The sequence below is a fragment of the Panthera uncia genome, chromosome B4 (genome assembly GCF_023721935.1).
Source record: "Panthera uncia isolate 11264 chromosome B4, Puncia_PCG_1.0, whole genome shotgun sequence".
Taxonomy (NCBI): domain Eukaryota; kingdom Metazoa; phylum Chordata; class Mammalia; order Carnivora; family Felidae; genus Panthera; species Panthera uncia.
In genome coordinates, this window is record NC_064809.1 from 81,330,847 (window position 1) to 81,348,229 (window position 17,383).

The 17,383-nt window shown below is 38.4% G+C and overlaps 1 protein-coding gene across 50 annotated transcripts in view; it reads right to left on the reverse strand.

Annotated features, from left to right (window-relative positions):
- R3HDM2 (R3H domain containing 2) overlaps positions 1-17,383 on the reverse strand; it is a 161,456-nt gene that overhangs the window by 90,045 nt on the left and 54,028 nt on the right. For 26 of the 50 annotated variants that reach the window (XM_049625770.1, XM_049625813.1, XM_049625812.1 and 23 more), the window contains one exon: positions 12,742-12,797. The exons of 9 other annotated variants lie outside the window; for them this stretch is intronic. In XM_049625770.1, coding sequence (XP_049481727.1) covers positions 12,742-12,797 — 56 coding nt within the window. Of the gene's footprint in view, positions 1-7,429; positions 7,538-12,741; positions 12,798-16,188; positions 16,257-17,383 lie in introns of all 50 variants that reach the window. 15 more of the 50 variants (XM_049625798.1, XM_049625803.1, XM_049625796.1 and 12 more) reach the window with 3 other exon arrangements.

The following is a 17,383-nucleotide window of genomic DNA, read 5'->3' on the forward strand; positions in this document are numbered from 1 at the left end:
GCCTCACTTTTTAAAAAGACTTTTTAAAGTAATTTCTTTTTTGTTTTTAATGTTTATTTGGTTTTTCTTTGGGGGAGCAGAGAGGGGCAGAGAGAGAAAGAGAGAATCTCTCAAGCAGGCTCCCCACTGTCAGCTCAGAGCCTGATGTGGGACTTGAACTCACGAATTGCAAGATTAAGACCTGAGCCAAAAATCAAGAGTCAGATGCTTAACTGACTGAACCAACCAGGCATCCCCCTCCCCGCCTTTTTTTTTAAGTTTATTTATTTATTTGAGAGACAGCAAGTGTGAGAACGTGGGGGAGGAGCAGAAAAAGGGGAGGGGGGGAAAGAGAGAGAGAGAGAGAGAGAGAGAGAGAGAGAGAGAGAGAGAGAATATATCCCAAGCAGGCTCCATGATGCCAGCATAGGACAACATGATGCCGACACAGGACTCAATCTTGTGAACTGTGAGATCATGACCTGAGTTGAAATCAAGAGTCACACACTTAAACAACTGAGTCACCCAGGCGCCCTTAAAATAATTTCTACACCCAACATGTGGCTCAAACCCAAGATCAAGAGTTGCATGCTCTACTGACTAAGCCAGCCAGGCACCCCCCCCCCCCCACCGCCAACAGACTCACTGTAACTTAATTACCCCTATAAAGGTCTTTCCCCAAGTACAGTCACATTCTGAAATACTGGGAGTTATAGCTTCAACATATGAATTGGGTGTGTGTGTGGGGGGGTGACACAATTCAGACCACAACCCTTCTGTATATAATGTGAGTTCTTTCTCTGCTTTGAAGACTTTTCTTTTCACTAGTTGGACACAATTGATTAATATGCTCTTGGTACAGCTCTCTTCATGAGTGTTCTTTTTGGATTCTCCATGGACCTAGTAAGCATCTTAAGGAACCCAAAACAGAAAAATCACAAAGAGAACTACATCAAAGCATAGCATAATCAAATTGCTTAAAATCAGTGATGAAGAAAAAAAATCTTAAATGAGCTCTTTAGATGTTATAGTTTTCGTTAAATTTAGAAAATACTCAGTCATTATTTCTTCAAATATTTTTTCTATCCCCACCCCCATGTTCCTGAAACTCCAATTACATGTATTCTTAAGAGTGCTTAATGATGGAAAAAAAAAAAAAAGGCTGCTTAATGTTGTCCCACTGTTCAGTTAGTATTGACTCATCACTGTATATTTATATTTTCAATCTTTTCTTTATATTTATTAAAAATTTTTTAAAAGTAAGCTCAACACCCAATATGGGGCTTGAACTCACAACCCTGAGATCAAGAGTCACAGACTTTATGGACTAAGCCAGCCAGGTGCCCCACTTATATTTCATTTTGGATATTTCTATTACTATGTCTTCAAGTTCACTAATTTTTTTCTTCTGCAATGCCTATGTGCTATTAATGCTGTCCACTATATTTTTCATTTCAGACACTGTAATTTTCATCTTTGGAAGTTTGATTTGGATCATTTTTATATCTTCCATGTCTCTACTTAACATGCTCAATCTTTCTTCTAGCTTTTTGAACATACACAACTGTTACAATGTCCTTGTCCACTAATTCTATCATCTGTATAATTTCTAGGCCCACTTCTATTGACTGGCTTTTCTCCTCAATACGAACTGTATTCTCCGCTTCTTTATATGCCTGATAATTGTGACTGGATGCCAAATGTCGTAAATTTTGCATTCTTGGCTTCAGTGATTTTTTTTTTAAGTCTTTAATCTTGAGCTTTGTTTCAGGAATTTGTGACTTAGAAACAATTTAATCCTTCTGAGGTTTGCTTTTATGCCTTTTAGACAAATCCAAGGTAAGTCCTCTAGACTAGGGCTAATTTGACCTCTTTATTGAGAAAATACCCTTCTAGTGCCTCCATTTAATGTCCCAGATATTAGAAGATGTTTCTGCTCTGGCTAGTGGAAACACAACATATTTGTGGCCCTGTATTCCAGGGACTGTTCTGCCTAATGCTCTCTAGTGGTCTTTTTCTGGCCTTGGGTTAGTTTCCTCACTAATCATAAACTGGCTGCACTCAGCTAACAAAACTAAGATGGTAAAATCCAATAGAACTTTCTGGAATTGTGGCATCTGAGCACTTGAAATGTGTCAGTGCAAACGAAGAACTGAATTTTTTTTTTTATTTAAAAAAATTTTTTTAACGTTTATTCATTTTTGAGAGAGAGAGACAGAGCATGAGTGGGGAAGGGGCAGAGAGAGGGAGACACAGAATCCGAAGCAGGCTCCAGGCTCTGAGCTGTCAGCACAGAACCCGATGCGGGGCTCGAACTCACGAACTGTGAGATCATGACCTCAGCTGAAGTCAGACGCTCAACCGACTGAGTCACCGAGGCACCCCAAGAACTGAATTTTTAAATATCACATGAGGTTAGGAGCTACTGTACTGGACAGTGCAGGTTTAGAAGAAGCCTTAAAAATCTCTGGAGCTCTCTCCTTTGTGTGAAGCTTTCTTCTCTCATACTCTGCCCACAGATTCTAGCTGTTTTGGTTTCTCTGACCTTTTACCTCTGTATCCTCAAATCTGGGAGACTGCCAGCTCTGTTTGAGTATCCCTTTTCATCCTAGGTACTTAGAAACTTTCATCAGAGCTATCATAGGGCTCAGTTTGATCATTTCCTTTCTCTGAGATTTCACTGGTCTGTGCTACCTTTTGTCCAATGTCTAAAACAGTTTTAAAAATATATTTTGTCCAGTTATTCAGTTGTTTGTATTTGTTTAAGGCAGGGTCGTAAGTCAACGTCTTGTTACTCCACCATGATCAGGACTGTAAGTTCCCTTCCACTGAGTTTGTAACTTTGAATTATTATTATTTTTTTATTTCTGTGGGTCTAGATCAGTTGTTTCTCGTGATTCTTGTTTGTAGTGACTTGTTTGAGATGTTATTATATTATTATTTTTAGCTCTTATTTGTTGGCAAGCTAATATTTTTTAATGTTTATTTTTTTTTAACATTTATTTTTCAAAGACAGAGTATGAGCAGGGGAGGGGCAGAGAGAGAGGAAGACACAGAATCCAAAGCAGGTCCAGGCTCTGAGCTGTTAGCACAGAGCCTGACACGGGGCTCAAACCCACGGACTGCAAGATCATGACCTGAGCTGAAGTCGGACACTTAACCAACTGAGCCACCCAGGTTCCCCTTTAATGTTTATTTTTGAAAAAGAGAGCACAAGCTGGGGAGAAGTAGATAGAGGGGGACAGAGGATTTGAAGCAGGATCTGCACTGACAGCAGCGAGCCCAATGCAGGGGCTCAAACTCACAAACCATGAGATCACAACCTGAGCTAATGCTGGATGTTAAACCAACTAAGCCACCTAGGTGCTCCAGCAACCTAATAACTTTTTAAATGTTTATTTATTTATTTATTTTGACAGAGAGAGAGGAGAGAAGAGGGAGAATCCCAAACAGGCTCTGCGCTGTCAGTGAAGAGCCCGACATGTGGCTTGAACTCATGAAACATGAGATCATGACCTAAGCCAAAAATCAAGAGTCTGCTGATTGACCGACTGAGCCACCCAGGCGTCCCTTATTTGTTGGCAATCTATCTTTGGGAATTCTTTGAAACTAGGGTTGAGGTATGTTCCACAAGGGATGATCTGAGTTTGCCTCTCTCAAGTGCCTGGGAGCTCTAGCAACTTGGATCTCCTTTCTTTTGTTTAAAAATTCAATTTATATATGTTAAATTTTCTGATCAAAAAACAAATTTACATGGTTCAAAAACTTTAAACTACTTCCCTTTCCCTTCCTCTTGGTTGGGCCCAAAGCTTGAACTAGCACGGTGTATAGTAAAGACTTTAAACTTGCTCAAAGGTATCTCTGGTCTTTGCCTTTAGCTTCCTGGGAGTAATAAACCAAAAACTGTGGAAATGTCTGCTTGTTGAAAGCCTTTGTTTACTGGGGGCTTTGAGTTGTACCAGACAGTCTAACAATGTGATTTTTAGTGGGGAGTCTGAGTCGCACAGTATCAGCTCAACTTCAGAAGTGGTTGGACACTGAGGTCAGCTACATAAGGCAACAATCACATATACATGATGGAGTCCCAACAAAAACTTGACGTCAAAGATTGGGTGAGCTTCTCTGGTTGGCATTATTCCATGTGTGTTGTCACACATTGCCAGGAAGAGTTAACACTGTTCATGACTCCACTGGGAGAGGACAAACATAAGCTCAGTATTTAGATCCCTCCTAGACTCTGCCTCATGCATTTCTTCTGTTGGCTGATTTTAATTTGTTAACTTCTGCTAAAATAAACCATAACTTTGAGTGTAACAGCTTTCATGAGAAACTTACAGGTTCTGTAAGTCCTTCTGGCAAAGTACTGAACTCAAAAGTGGTCTTGAGGACCCTCAAATTCTATAATTGGTGCCAGAAGTAAGGCTGGACTTAGGAATTGTTCCCTAACTTTGTACACAGTCAGCAGCACTGGGACTGAAGATTCAGGGTCGTGGGTGGAGAGGGGCAAAGAAGGCAACATAACTGGTCAGGAGATTGATTTCATACAGAAGGAATGGACAAATAAGTAGTCTCAAGTAGCTTTCCTCTTAGCCTTCCCTCAAGAACCTTCCTGCTGCTTCCTACCCCCATTCTCCTACCCCCCTACCTTAACACCACCAAGTGCTCTAAAAAGTGTCAGAAAAATGAAACACAGCTCTACTCTTAAATTAAAAACAACAACAACAACAACAAAAAACCTTTTTAAAACAAAAGCATGAGCAGGGGAGAGGGAGAGAGAATCTTAAGCGGGCTCCATGCTCAGCATAGAGCCCAACACAGGGCTCAATCCCACGACCCTAGGATCATGACCTGAGCCGAAACCAAGAGCTGGACGCTCAACTGACTGAGCCACCCAGGTGCCACAATAGCTCTACTCTTAAAGGTCAGGGACCCTAGTTCGAAGTAAGACCTCTAAGATAAACTCAACTCTCATGCAAAGTGTCATGGGGGGTTGGAAAGTGAAGTTAACAACCTGTAGATAATATGCAATTCTGGTTCTGAATGTCACCTGAAAGATTTCGACAGTAAACTAATGTGAACTCAAATTTATTAAGGATGTACACCACCACCATCAGACATGCAGGGACAGAGTTGCTGAAGTAAACCATCCTCCCAGCTTGCCAATAATAAATATGCTCTAACTTTGTTATGCAGACAAAATTTGGATGGCTATTTCAGAAACCAAATATGTTTTTTTGGACTTTCAATTTTTAGTCTGTGTCATTTTAGTCTCCAAAATATAATTCCAAATAAGACTGTAAACTCTTAGTATTCTTATCATTCTAAAATATACAAAATAGAGAATCCTCAACCCTTAGGATCCTTCTTACCCTACACTGATACCTTATTATCCAATGAGTCTGCCCTGCGGTAAGGCAGGTAGCTGCCTATCATGTGCCAAGAGCAGCAGAAATAGTTCATAAGATTCCATAGAAAGAAAGGTAATTGCTCCTGCCCTTACAATTATAATCTGGAATTTAAAGACATATATGTGAAATTAAAAACCAACAGAAATGCAAAATAATAAGAAAAACAAGTCCACTTATCTCTGATTTTCCCTGAAGATTAGACCCCCTTGAACACAGGGATTGTGCTTTAAACCATCAGCAACTTGAAAATACAAGGCTCAAAAAATACAAAAATTAAGAGTTCAAATTAATAGAGAATCATGGACAGTTTCCTAAAAAATGTTAATCTTGCACTGGGTATTTTAAGGATTGTGGAAATGTATTGGCAAAGAGAATCAAAGATGACTTGGAGAAGAGCAAAAGCACAAGGGAAAGATAGTATATTTAGTCTAGTTCAACTTGGCTGACTCAGTCCAAAGAAATGAGTGTAATGAAATGTCAGGAAAATGTGAGTGGGGCTGTCCTGAGGTCCTGCTGAGAAATGTGGGATTTATGCAACTGAGAGCCACTATCACCGGGGAGTGAAATGATCATGATGATAATAACTGGAATCACTGAGCAGTGAAAGGCCAGTTTCTCAGGCAGTAGCACTGACCCAAAAGTAGCAATAGAGGCCAAAAATTCTTGTTCTGGTTCAGACTATAAAACAGTATTTCATCAGTGGTCCAAGAATGGAACTCAAATCTAGATACTATTGCTGTTTTTTTTTTTTTAAAAAGGTACAAGCAAACTCAGAGATGGCCAACAGGGTTAGGGGGACAAACATGATTTTTCCTTCTCCAGTGCCCAAATGACTGACAGCTATCCCCTTTCCACCTACAGTGACATGAAAAAGGCAAATAGTTTAAAAAGTAAAGAATACCCAAGTAGTAGTGTGCTCATCTATCAAAGAGAAAAAAAAACAATGTCAAAAAATTTTTTTTCATGAAAGATAGGATGCAGGGGGGAAAAAAAACACAGGAGGAAGACGAAAGAGAAACATTAATTCTGATGCACCAGAAAACAGAAAAGGGAAAAAATATCATTCAAAATAATTGCCTTGCTTTTAGATTTTGCCATCCTTTTTCCAAGCCTACAAGTCTGTAAGAAGGTGAGAGAACAGGCAATGAGAAGGAATATTCCCAAACAAAAGGAACAAATGCCTCACAACCCATATCCCAAGACCAGAGATTTTTAGTGTCCCAAGTATCTGGATCATATTTAAAATGAAAATGAAATCTTGATTTAATGCTGTGCTTTTCATAGGGATTATTCCCTCATCTCTCCTAAAAATGCAACAATTACTATAAAAACATAAAGTAAACATTATCACAAATGATCTTAACACAGTCTCTGTCTGAACAGAGTCGAAGGGAAGAACAGGGCATAGCTTCTCTTTTCCCACTGCTGCCAAAAGAAAGAACAATAACCAAAAGTCTGAATGCCCTTACAGGGTATCACAGACTGTGGCCTGTTCCCTGCCTTGCAGCCTTCCCAGAATGGACCAGTGGGATTTAACATGAACCAAATCTGTCAACCAAGCTGAAGACAGACACGTGAGTTCTAATGAGCAGTGGTAAAAAAAACATACTGCTCCATTCAGCTCCAAACAATGATAAATAATTCAGGAAAAGAACTGCTGCATAGAGCATAGCAGCATGATTTAAAAATAGACCACAGGCTACAGAATCTAGGTAGGGGAATCAGAAGTCAGAGAAAATGGATTCATGTCAACAAATTCCCAAGCCCTTGCTATACAGGACGCTGCCGAAACTGTCACTCAAAATGGATGTCAGAATTTTAATGTGCTTTTTAAAAAGCAAGTATTTTTCAGGAGCTTGGCAAATTTGGTAACAAGAGCTAATAAGCAATAGCACTATTTGGCAATAGTGCCAAATATCACAGAAAAAGCAAATTGAAAGGGTGTAGGGAAGACATGTTATAAAAAAATTAGAAGGGGGTTAAAATTCTGTTTTCTGTACCACCAAATTCTAGATCTAACATCAGTTTGGACTTTTACTTACTAATTATGCCTCTAACATCGAGGGTACGTAGCACTCAGGATTTTTCTGTTCATTTTTACACCTTGAACAGTTCCAATCATGCAATACATGGAAACACAAGATTCTCACCTGTTAACAAAAAGGGTAGCTTGAAAACCGAACAGAAGTCATGATTTGTTCTCACCAGATTTAAATTAAACTCTGAGTCTGACAGAATTGAGGACTCTCTAATAGGTAAGGATAGTCCAAGATCCTGGGGTCATGTGGATGGTGAAGGTTTCAACAGACTCAAGAATGCTTCAAGTAGGGGATCTGACAAATAGTGTGGCTGGACAGTCAATCTTAAGACTGGTGTCCTAAGGACTCTAAGAATAACCAGAACCCATATGTACTCTAAATACTCAACAATGTATGTAACAAAGAAATAACATTCTATATCCAAACTGCATTTCCCCAGAACCAGTCTCTTCATATGTTTGAGATTAATTTCAGAAAATCGAAAACTTAAAGACCATATAATGATATCTAACTTACCTATAATGTTTGATATAAAATACAAAATAAACCATAATCTGGACCTTTTTATACTGCTTTTTCCTAAGTAAAACAGGACTGAAGAAATTCTTGTTGAGTATAAACTGCAAACCATTATATATATACACCAATATGCTTATGCCTCACTGTTTTAGGAAAAAAATTGGCTATGTCTCCTTATAACTGTGCCATTCAACTTAAACTACACAAAGACCAGAATGAACTTGTAATGAGATGGGTTTTTTTTTTTCAATTCTTCAATTCTCTAGTTTTTACGTGTAAACACTAAATAGCATTTTCAAAAGAGAAATAGACTGGCTCATTTAAAGATAGTCCACAGGCGCCCAGGTGGCTCAGTCGGTTAAGCGTCCAACTTTGGCTCAGGTCATGATCTCGCAGTTCTTGAGTTTGAGCCCCGGGTCGGGCTCTGTTCTGACAGCTCAGAGCCTGGAGCTTGCTTCTGCTTCTGTGTCTCCCACTCTCTTTGCCCCTCTCCCACTCACACTCTGTCTCTGTCCCTCTCAAAAATAAGCAAACATTTAAGAAAGAAAAAAAAATAGTCCATCCTAAAGCACTTCTCCAAGCATGAGATAACATGGACAGATCCTTGCTCCATTTACCAGACAGTAAACCAACACTTCCTTTCTCTGTAAATCCAGGCTTTCTTACTGTTGACAAGAGACAGTATAGTCACACAGACCTGGATTTCAGTCCTGGCACTGGTACTACCCTGGGTTATAGTAAAGGAACCCTATTCTGGATCTTACACTTTAGATATCCACTCTGACCCTCTTCTGACCTGTCTATCCCCTCAGGCAAGATGTTCACTGGACCAAGTGGACAAATCTACCTGAAGCCCCTGACTCTATCAACCCCGACTCTGCTCTGGATCAGAATTCCCTGCCCAAGCAGTTTTGAGCCTACTTCCAAGGCCTTCATTGGATCTCTTCTCAAACTCTGTCCTGCCATCGACAATACCTATACCCACTGTTGTACAAATTCCATGGTCTGAATCATGGCCAAGGGACAAATGATGAGAGTCTGAGGATTGAGACTAGACTTAGAGGGTACCTGTCTCAGAACTCTGAGTAGTCCAATAATTCTGGCCTTCTAGGTCATTAGGAAAATACATGTCTGCATAGAAGAGGAAATATTTTTCTGTTAAAAACATTTAAAAAAAAATTTTTTTTTTTGCTTTTTACATTTATTCATTTTTGAGAGACAGAGAGAGACAGAACACAAGCCGGGGAAGGGCAGAGAGAGAAGGAGACACACAATCTGAAGCAGGCTCCAGGCTCTGAGCTGTCAGCACAGAGCCTGATGAGAAGCTCTAACTCACAAACGGCAAGATCGTGACCTGAGCCAAAGTCGGACACACAACCAACTGAGCCACCCAGGCACCCAGAAATACTTTTCTAACAGTTTTTTTTATCTTGATTTATAACCTAAGTATAGAGATACGAAAACTGTGCTTTTATTCATGCTTTTGTCCTGAAATTGGTAGGAGCAGGCCTATCTAGCCCTATCACATACCAGCTATGTGATCTGATTCAAGGTTTTTTTTTGTTTTGTTTTGTTTTTTATCGTTTCTGGTTTTGTTTTGTTTTGTTTTGAGAGAGAGAGAGCATGCATGCATGTAAGCAGGGGAGGAGCAGAGAAAGAGGGAGAGAGAATCCCAAGCAGGCCCCACGGAACCCGACAGGGGGCCTGAACTCACAAAACATGAGATCATGACCTGAGCTGAAACCAAAGCTGACCCAAGCCACCCAGGTGCCTGTTTCTGTTTTTTTAATGTGATCTGGTTTGTAACTACACTACCTCTTATAAACTTCATTTTACTGACCCATAAAATAATCTCCTTCATAGGATTTTAATGCAGTGAAATAATTTTTAAAATAATTTTGCAGGGTACCTGGTGCAGAGCAAATCTGAGAAAAACTGAAGCATTACTAGATGCTCTGCCATCAATCTTCTCCCCAGTATAGGCATAAAAGGGACTAAAAGGGCAAACATGTAGGGCCAATTTCAGAGAAAGTACAACAAAACACAGCCATTTCTGGGTCTCATTTTAGGAATTTCTGTCATTGACTCCATGGAAGTCTGGTGGTATTGGTTGCTGTTTTTGTTACAACCATTTCTCCCATTAAAATGTAAGCTTTATTTTTTTTGTAATTATATAAGAAGATGAATGCTAAGTAAACTTACTGTGGTAATCATTTCTCAATATATGTATGTAAAATCACTATGTAGTACACCTGACACTTACACAGAGCTGTATACCAATTACATCTTAATAAAACTGGAGAAAAAATGTACGTTCTATAAGGGCAGGGATTTTTCCTTTTTCTTTACTGCTATATCCCATACTCTCAGACGGTTCCTGGCACAACAAATAAGTATTTGTTAATAAACCATTAACTACAAAAAACAAGTATAGAGTGCTTATCTGACACCCAACATCAATATAATATGCTAGCAAGCCTGGTATAATCAGAAAATAAATTATTTATATATGGCAACTTTTCTTAGCTGCTTCTTGTAATTTCAGAACAGTTTTCTTAAAAATGAAATTACTGAGGGGCACCTGAGTGGCTCAGTTGGTTAACCTCCCAACTTTGGCTCAGGTCATGATCTCGCAGTTTGTGAGTTTAAGCCCCACGTGGGGCTCTGTGCTGACAGTTCAAAGCCTAGAGACTGCTTTGGATTCTGTGTCTACCTCTCTCTCTCTGCCCCGCCCCCATTCATGTTCTCTGTCTCTGTCTCTTTCTCTCTCTCTCTCTCTCAACAATAAATAAACATTAAAAAAAATTTAAAGGGGCGCCTGGGTGGCTCAGTCGGTTGGGCGGCCAATTTCTGCTCAGGACATGATCTCGTGGTTTGTGAGTTCAATCCCCGAGTCAGGCTCTGTGATGACAGCTCATAGCTTGGAGCCTGCTTCAGATCCTGTGTCTCCCTTTCTCTCTCTGTGCCCCTCCCCAACTTGTGCTCTGTCTCTCTGTTTCAAAAATGAGTAAACATTAAAAAAAAAAAGAAAATGAAATTATTGAAAACATTAGAGTATGCCTTTAATATGAGGACATTTCTGCTCTTTTCAACTTTGCTCCCTCACCTGTTTGCAGAGGGATATTAATAATGCTCAGTAATTTCATACATAATCCTACAAGAGAGGATAATTCAACTAACTAAACTGTACTGAAGCTCTTGTTTTAAGCTTCAAATAGAATGGGATCAAGTAAAAACAAAATCTAAAAGAGTAATTGAGGAAAAAAGTCCTTTCTGCACATCTCACATTTTTATCCCCAGCTTCCTCAAGTCTTGCATCAATTCCGAAGAACTCAAAACAATTCTACAAACTGTATCTTACACCTCATCACATTCTCAAAAATATATTATGTTTTTCAAATTTCCTCAATCAATCCATTTATCTCTGATGAATACTCCTAGAATACTGTGGGGCTCCTGGGTGGCTCACTTGGTTGAGTGTCCAACTTCGGCTCAGGTCATGATTTCCAGGTTCATGGGTTTGAGCTCTGCATCGGGCTCTGCACTGCTGGTGTAGAGCCTGCTTGGGATTCTCCCTCTCCGCCTCTCTCTCTGCTCCTCCCCTGCTTGTGAGCGCATGCTCTCTCTCTCTCAAAATAAATAAATAAACTTAACAAAAAGGTTAGAACACTGTAGCAGAAGTAGATGATTTGGAATCAAATCTATTCTGAAAGAGATTGAAATGACCTTGACAACATTATACATGAAACTGAGTAGACAGAATGATGACTGGTAAAAAGATAGCTCAAAGCACATTCTGTATAACTGAGAATTAAAAGTGTGTCACCAGAGGGGACATGTTACAGATGTGCTTTCTGTATCACACAAATCCCAAAACTAGCCTGGGTTCTTATTCAAAGGCTTATCTGAAGAAAACTGCATCCTCTGTATCGGTCTGATTCTGAAACTCAACTACAACATAAGGCATCATCAAAAAACAACTACTCTTAGTGACCTCATGATACTATTAGCAAAACACAACTAGGATATTCCTGGGAACTGGTAAAATAAAACTCCCAATAGTCCTAAATTCCATGACTGACTTAAGAACTCCTCCCTGAACAAAGTTCAAAGCTATCTTTAAAAACAAACAAACAAACAAACAAACAACCTTAAAACCCAACAAGCTCCAATATATCCTCTTCTATACAAAAAAATACAAAGCTATAAATGTCTAGAAATGCCCCAAGGTATGTAATTACTGAAGCTAATTAACATTCTCAAAATTAAACATCCACTGCAATGCTCAAGAGACTGGGGTCACAGAAAATAGATAAGGGCAAATGAATCCCACCAAAAAGATAAAGTTCAGATGTGTTTCTCTAATAAATAAAGAAAACAGGATTCTGAAATTAAGCAATGAAACCTGCTGGGAGAAGAAAAATTATTATCAAACTCATAAGTGTCAATTAAAATGTAAAACTTTGTGTTTGCTGTTATTCACTGGGAAAGTGGGAATTAATTGGGCTGGAGCTCAGAACTGTGATAACGATTTTGTAATAAAGATAACATGAAAGATCCTTTCATTTATACCAAAAAGATGCTGTTTTAAAAAGAAAACACACTTTTAAAAATCTATACTAAATCACCTTTTTCTCTAAGATCACTACACCAGAGTTGTGCCATATAATTTTACCTCTAATCCTCACTTACCTTTATCCTAACAAAGAATACAACTATGGGATCTTGGATAAAGAAGATTCAGTAATTTGTACAGTATAGTTTTTAGAGATTTGATTTCAAGCTCTGCCACTTACAAGCTGTGTGATCTTGGGCAAGTTACTTAATCTCTTGGTTCCTCGGTTTCCCTTATCTGTAAAACAAAGGTAATAATAACTATCTCATGGAGCTGTAAAAATTAAGTGAGTTAATATACAGGTAAAATATTTAGACACATGGAAAGCACTTAAATAAATGTTAGCTATTATTTTTGTTGTTGTTATTTAGTCTTCTCTAAACTAATAAAAGAAGATCAGGGTCACTATTTTTAAATCTTGGAAGAATTAATATAGAAATAATAGTATTATCTGTTTTATGGTTCCTCTGAAATTGAAGGACCTGCTTGCATAGAATGAATAGACTAAGTAGGCCCACAGTGACATTAGGTTTTAAGGTCTCCAATATTCATTTTCTTCTTAGGGACAAAGATGTTGGAATGCAATCTAAGATTCTTGTGTCAGAGGAGTCAAGTTCCCTTTCTGCACCTACCAGGACAATAAATGGTACGGGAGACAAACAAGTAAAATATAATGTATTGTTAAGTACTAGTTAGAGCTGCTCACAAGGTTTAATGGGAATAGAGGGAGCAGGCATATAAATATCATACCAGAAGAAAGGCTTCCAGAAGGAAGGGAGGTTTAAGCCTAATCCTCCAGGATAAATAGTATTTAGCCTAATAGAGAAGTGGAAAAACAGGCCTAGATTCCATATTCACCAGCTAGATGATTTGAGGAGAGTTACTTAATCTCTCTAAACCTCAGTTTCTTTACCTATAAAATGGAATGATTAGAACACTTTTTTTGGAAGGCTGTGTGGAAATTAAATGAGATAATACATATATAAAGTACTTAGAACACAGTGCCAGGAATACAGTGTGAACCCAACAAATAGTATCATTAACACAGACATATGGATCACCACGATGCTTTCTCAGAACAGCAAGTATTGCATAAAGAAAGCTAGAGTATAAGGCACTCACAGAAAAGTAGCTTGAGAAAAAAAAGCTAGAGATCAGTGGAAACAGGATCATAAAACATCTTGCATACTAACTATAAGCTATGAGAAACTTGTAATGGATTTTCAAAAATGGATTACATCATCATATTTCTATTTTAGAAATATTACTTTTGCTACAATGTGGATAGCTTAGAAAGAAAATAAAATAGAGGAAGAGACACCAGCTAGGAAAAAGAATTCTGACTACAGAATGAGGGGACTGTGACCCAAGAAGCATCAGGAGATAAAAATCACTAAGACTTAGTGATGTGTATGATGACTGTGTGAGAAGTATAAGACACTCAAGTGACTGGACAGAAAAGCAGCTTCACAAAGTGTGGCCTGAAACCCCTAGAAATCTCCAAGACTTGTTTTTTCTGCAAAGTCAAAAAGAACTTTTATAATGTACTAAGGTCTTGTTTGCACTTTTCACTATCATGCTCTCACAGGTATAAGACGGTATTTTCCAGAAAACAAAGGACATGTTACATCACAACCAACTGAATGAAAAGGCAGATAGGAGAATCCATCTATTAACCCCAATATTAAATTAAATTTTTAAAAATGAAAAACAATGACACATTTCCTCCTAAATTTTATTGTTGCTGTTTTGCAATGTTTTTTCATAAAAGACTTGCTTTTATGTTAACATGTAATAGGTTATCATTTTAAAATGAATTAATAAGTGTTTCTAAAGTTTCTCAGTTCTAACTTCCAATACACTAATATTGATAGATATTATCAATCATGAACAAAAGCTCTTTTGGGGGGGGCTCAATAATTTTTAAGAGTGTGAAGAAATTCTGATACTAAAAGGTTTGAGAACAACTGGGGAGGATATTTTTACCACTGAAATCAGAACACTGAAGGAGAGGGGCGCCTGGGTGGCGCAGTCGGTTAAGCGTCCGACTTCAGCCAGGTCAGGATCTCGCGGTCCGTGAGTTCGAGCCCCGAGTCAGGCTCTGGGCTGATGGCTCGGAGCCTGGAGCCTGTTTCGGATTCTGTGTCTCCCTCTCTCTCTGCCCCTCCCCCATTCATGCTCTGTCTCTCTCTGTCCCAAAAATAAATAAAAAACGTTGAAAAAAAAAAAAAAAAGAACACTGAAGGAGAAACCAGTTTGGTAAGAAAAGATGATGAAGTTCAGTTTAACAATGGTAGGGGCACCGGGCTGGCTCAGTTGAAAGAGCATGCAACTCTTGATTTCAGGGTCATGAGTTTCAGCCTGGGTGTAAAGATTACTAAAATTAAATTAAATTAAATTAAATTAAATTAAAAAGGGCACTTGGCTGGCTCAGTCAGTAGAGTATACAACTCTTGATTTCAGAGTCGTGAGTTCAAGCCCCACATTGGGGCTTATTAAATTAAATTAAATAATAATAATAAATAAAATGGCAAAATACAGTGATAAAGAAAAAATATTAAAAGCAACAAGACAAAAAGAATATAGTTACATATAAAGGAAAACCCATAAGCAGACAAACAAAACCAGACAAAAATTAAAGAAGTTCATGACCACTAAACCAGTCCTGCAAGAAATACTAAAGGGGACTCTTTGAGTGGAAAAGAAGGACCAAAAGTATGAAGGCAGGAAACACAAAAGCAGTAAAAATGAGTGTTTCTGTAAAAAATCAGTCAAGGAACTGACAAAATAAAAGGATGTAAAATATGACATCATATACCTAACTTGGGCAGGAGTAAAGAATGGGTTCAAATTTAAATGTTTATTTTTAAGAGAGAGAGAGAGAGAGTACGTGCATGCACACAAGGGAGGGGCAGAGAGAGAGGAAGGCAGAACCCTACACAGGCTCCTCTCTCTCAACGCAGAGCCTGATACGGGGTTCGATCCCACAACCCTGGGATCATGACCTGAGCTGAAATCAAGAGTTGGACACCCAACCTACTGAGTCACCCAAGCACCCCAAGAATGGTTTCAAATTTAAACAACCATCAATTTAATACAGACTACTATATGCAGAAGATGCTATAAACATAATAGTACCCACAAAGCAAAAACCACTAATAAAAAAAGAATCTAATAAGTATGCAAAAGAATAGAGAAATCCAAATCTATCACTACAGAAAACCAGTAAACCATGAAAGAGAAAGACAAGAAAAGGATTAGAGAAAATCCTCACACACAACACAAAACAAACAATAAAAAGGCAATAAATATATTTCTATCAATAATTGCTCTGAATGTAATAGGACTAAATGCTCCAGTCAAAAGACATAGATGGGGTAACAGAATGGATTAAAAAAAAAAAAAAAAAGACCTATCTATATGCTGCCTACAAGAGACTAATTGTAGACCTAAAGAAACCTGCAGATTGAAACTGAGGGGATAGAGAAGCATCCAGCATGCAAATGGATGTCAAAGAAGGCTGGAGTAGCAATACTTCTATCAGACAAAATAGACTTTAAAACAAAGACTGTAACAAGAGGGGTGCCTGGGTGGCTTAGCTGGTTAAGTGTCTGACTCTTGAGCTCACCTCAGGTCTTGATCTCAGCATCACGAGTTCAAGCCCCGCACTGGGATCCACACTGGGCATGAAGCTTACTTTAAAAAAAAAAAAAAAAAAAAAAAAAAAAAGACTGCAACAAGAGACAAAGAAAGACACTATATAATAATAAAGGAGATGATCCAACAAGAACATACAATAATTGTAAATACTGATACACCCAATATGGAAGCACCCAAATATATTAAAGAGTTAATAACAAATATAAAGGAACTAATTGGTAGTAGGGGACTTTAACACTCCACTTACATCAATGGACAGATCATCTAAACAGAAAATCAACAAGGAAACAATGGCTTTATTTTTTGTTTTTTTTTTTAATTTTATTTTAGAAAGAGACAGAGCACTCAACTTGAATGGGAGAGGGAGAAGGGAGGGAGGGAGGGAGGGAGGGAGGGAGAGAGAGAGGGAGGGAGAGAATCCTAAGCAAGCTCCACACTTGGTGCAGAGCCCAACTTGGGGCTTGATCCCATGACCCTGGGATCATGACATGAGTCGGACACTCAATCGGCGAAGCCACCCAGGCGCCTCAAGGAAATGATGACTTTGTATGATATACTGGACCAGATGGATTTAACAGATATATTCACAACATTCCATCCTAAAACAGCACAATACACATTCTTTTCAAATGCACATGGAACACTGTCCAGAATAGATCACATATTAGGCCACAAAAAAAACACTCAACTACTCAAAAAGATCAAAGTCATACCATGCATCTTTTCTGACCACACACTATGAAGCTAGTAGTCAACCATAAGAAAAACTCTGAAAAGACCACAAACACATGGAGATTAAATAACATGCTACTGAACAATGAAAGAGTCAACCAGTAAATAAAATAAGAAACAAAAAATACATGGAAACTAATGAAAATGAAAACACAACCATTCAAAACCCTTGGGATGCAGTAAAAGTAGTTCTAAGAGGGATGTTTATAGCAATACACGTCTACTTCAAGAAGCAAGAAAAATCTCAAATAAACAACCTAAATTTACACCTAAAGGAGCTAGAATAGAAAAAGAACAAACAAAACTTAAAACCAACAGAAGGAAGGAAATAATAAAGATTAGAGCAGAAATAAATGATACAGAAACTAAACAAATAGAATAGATCAGTGAAACCCGGAGCTGGTTTTTTTGGGGGGAAAAAAAAAATCAAT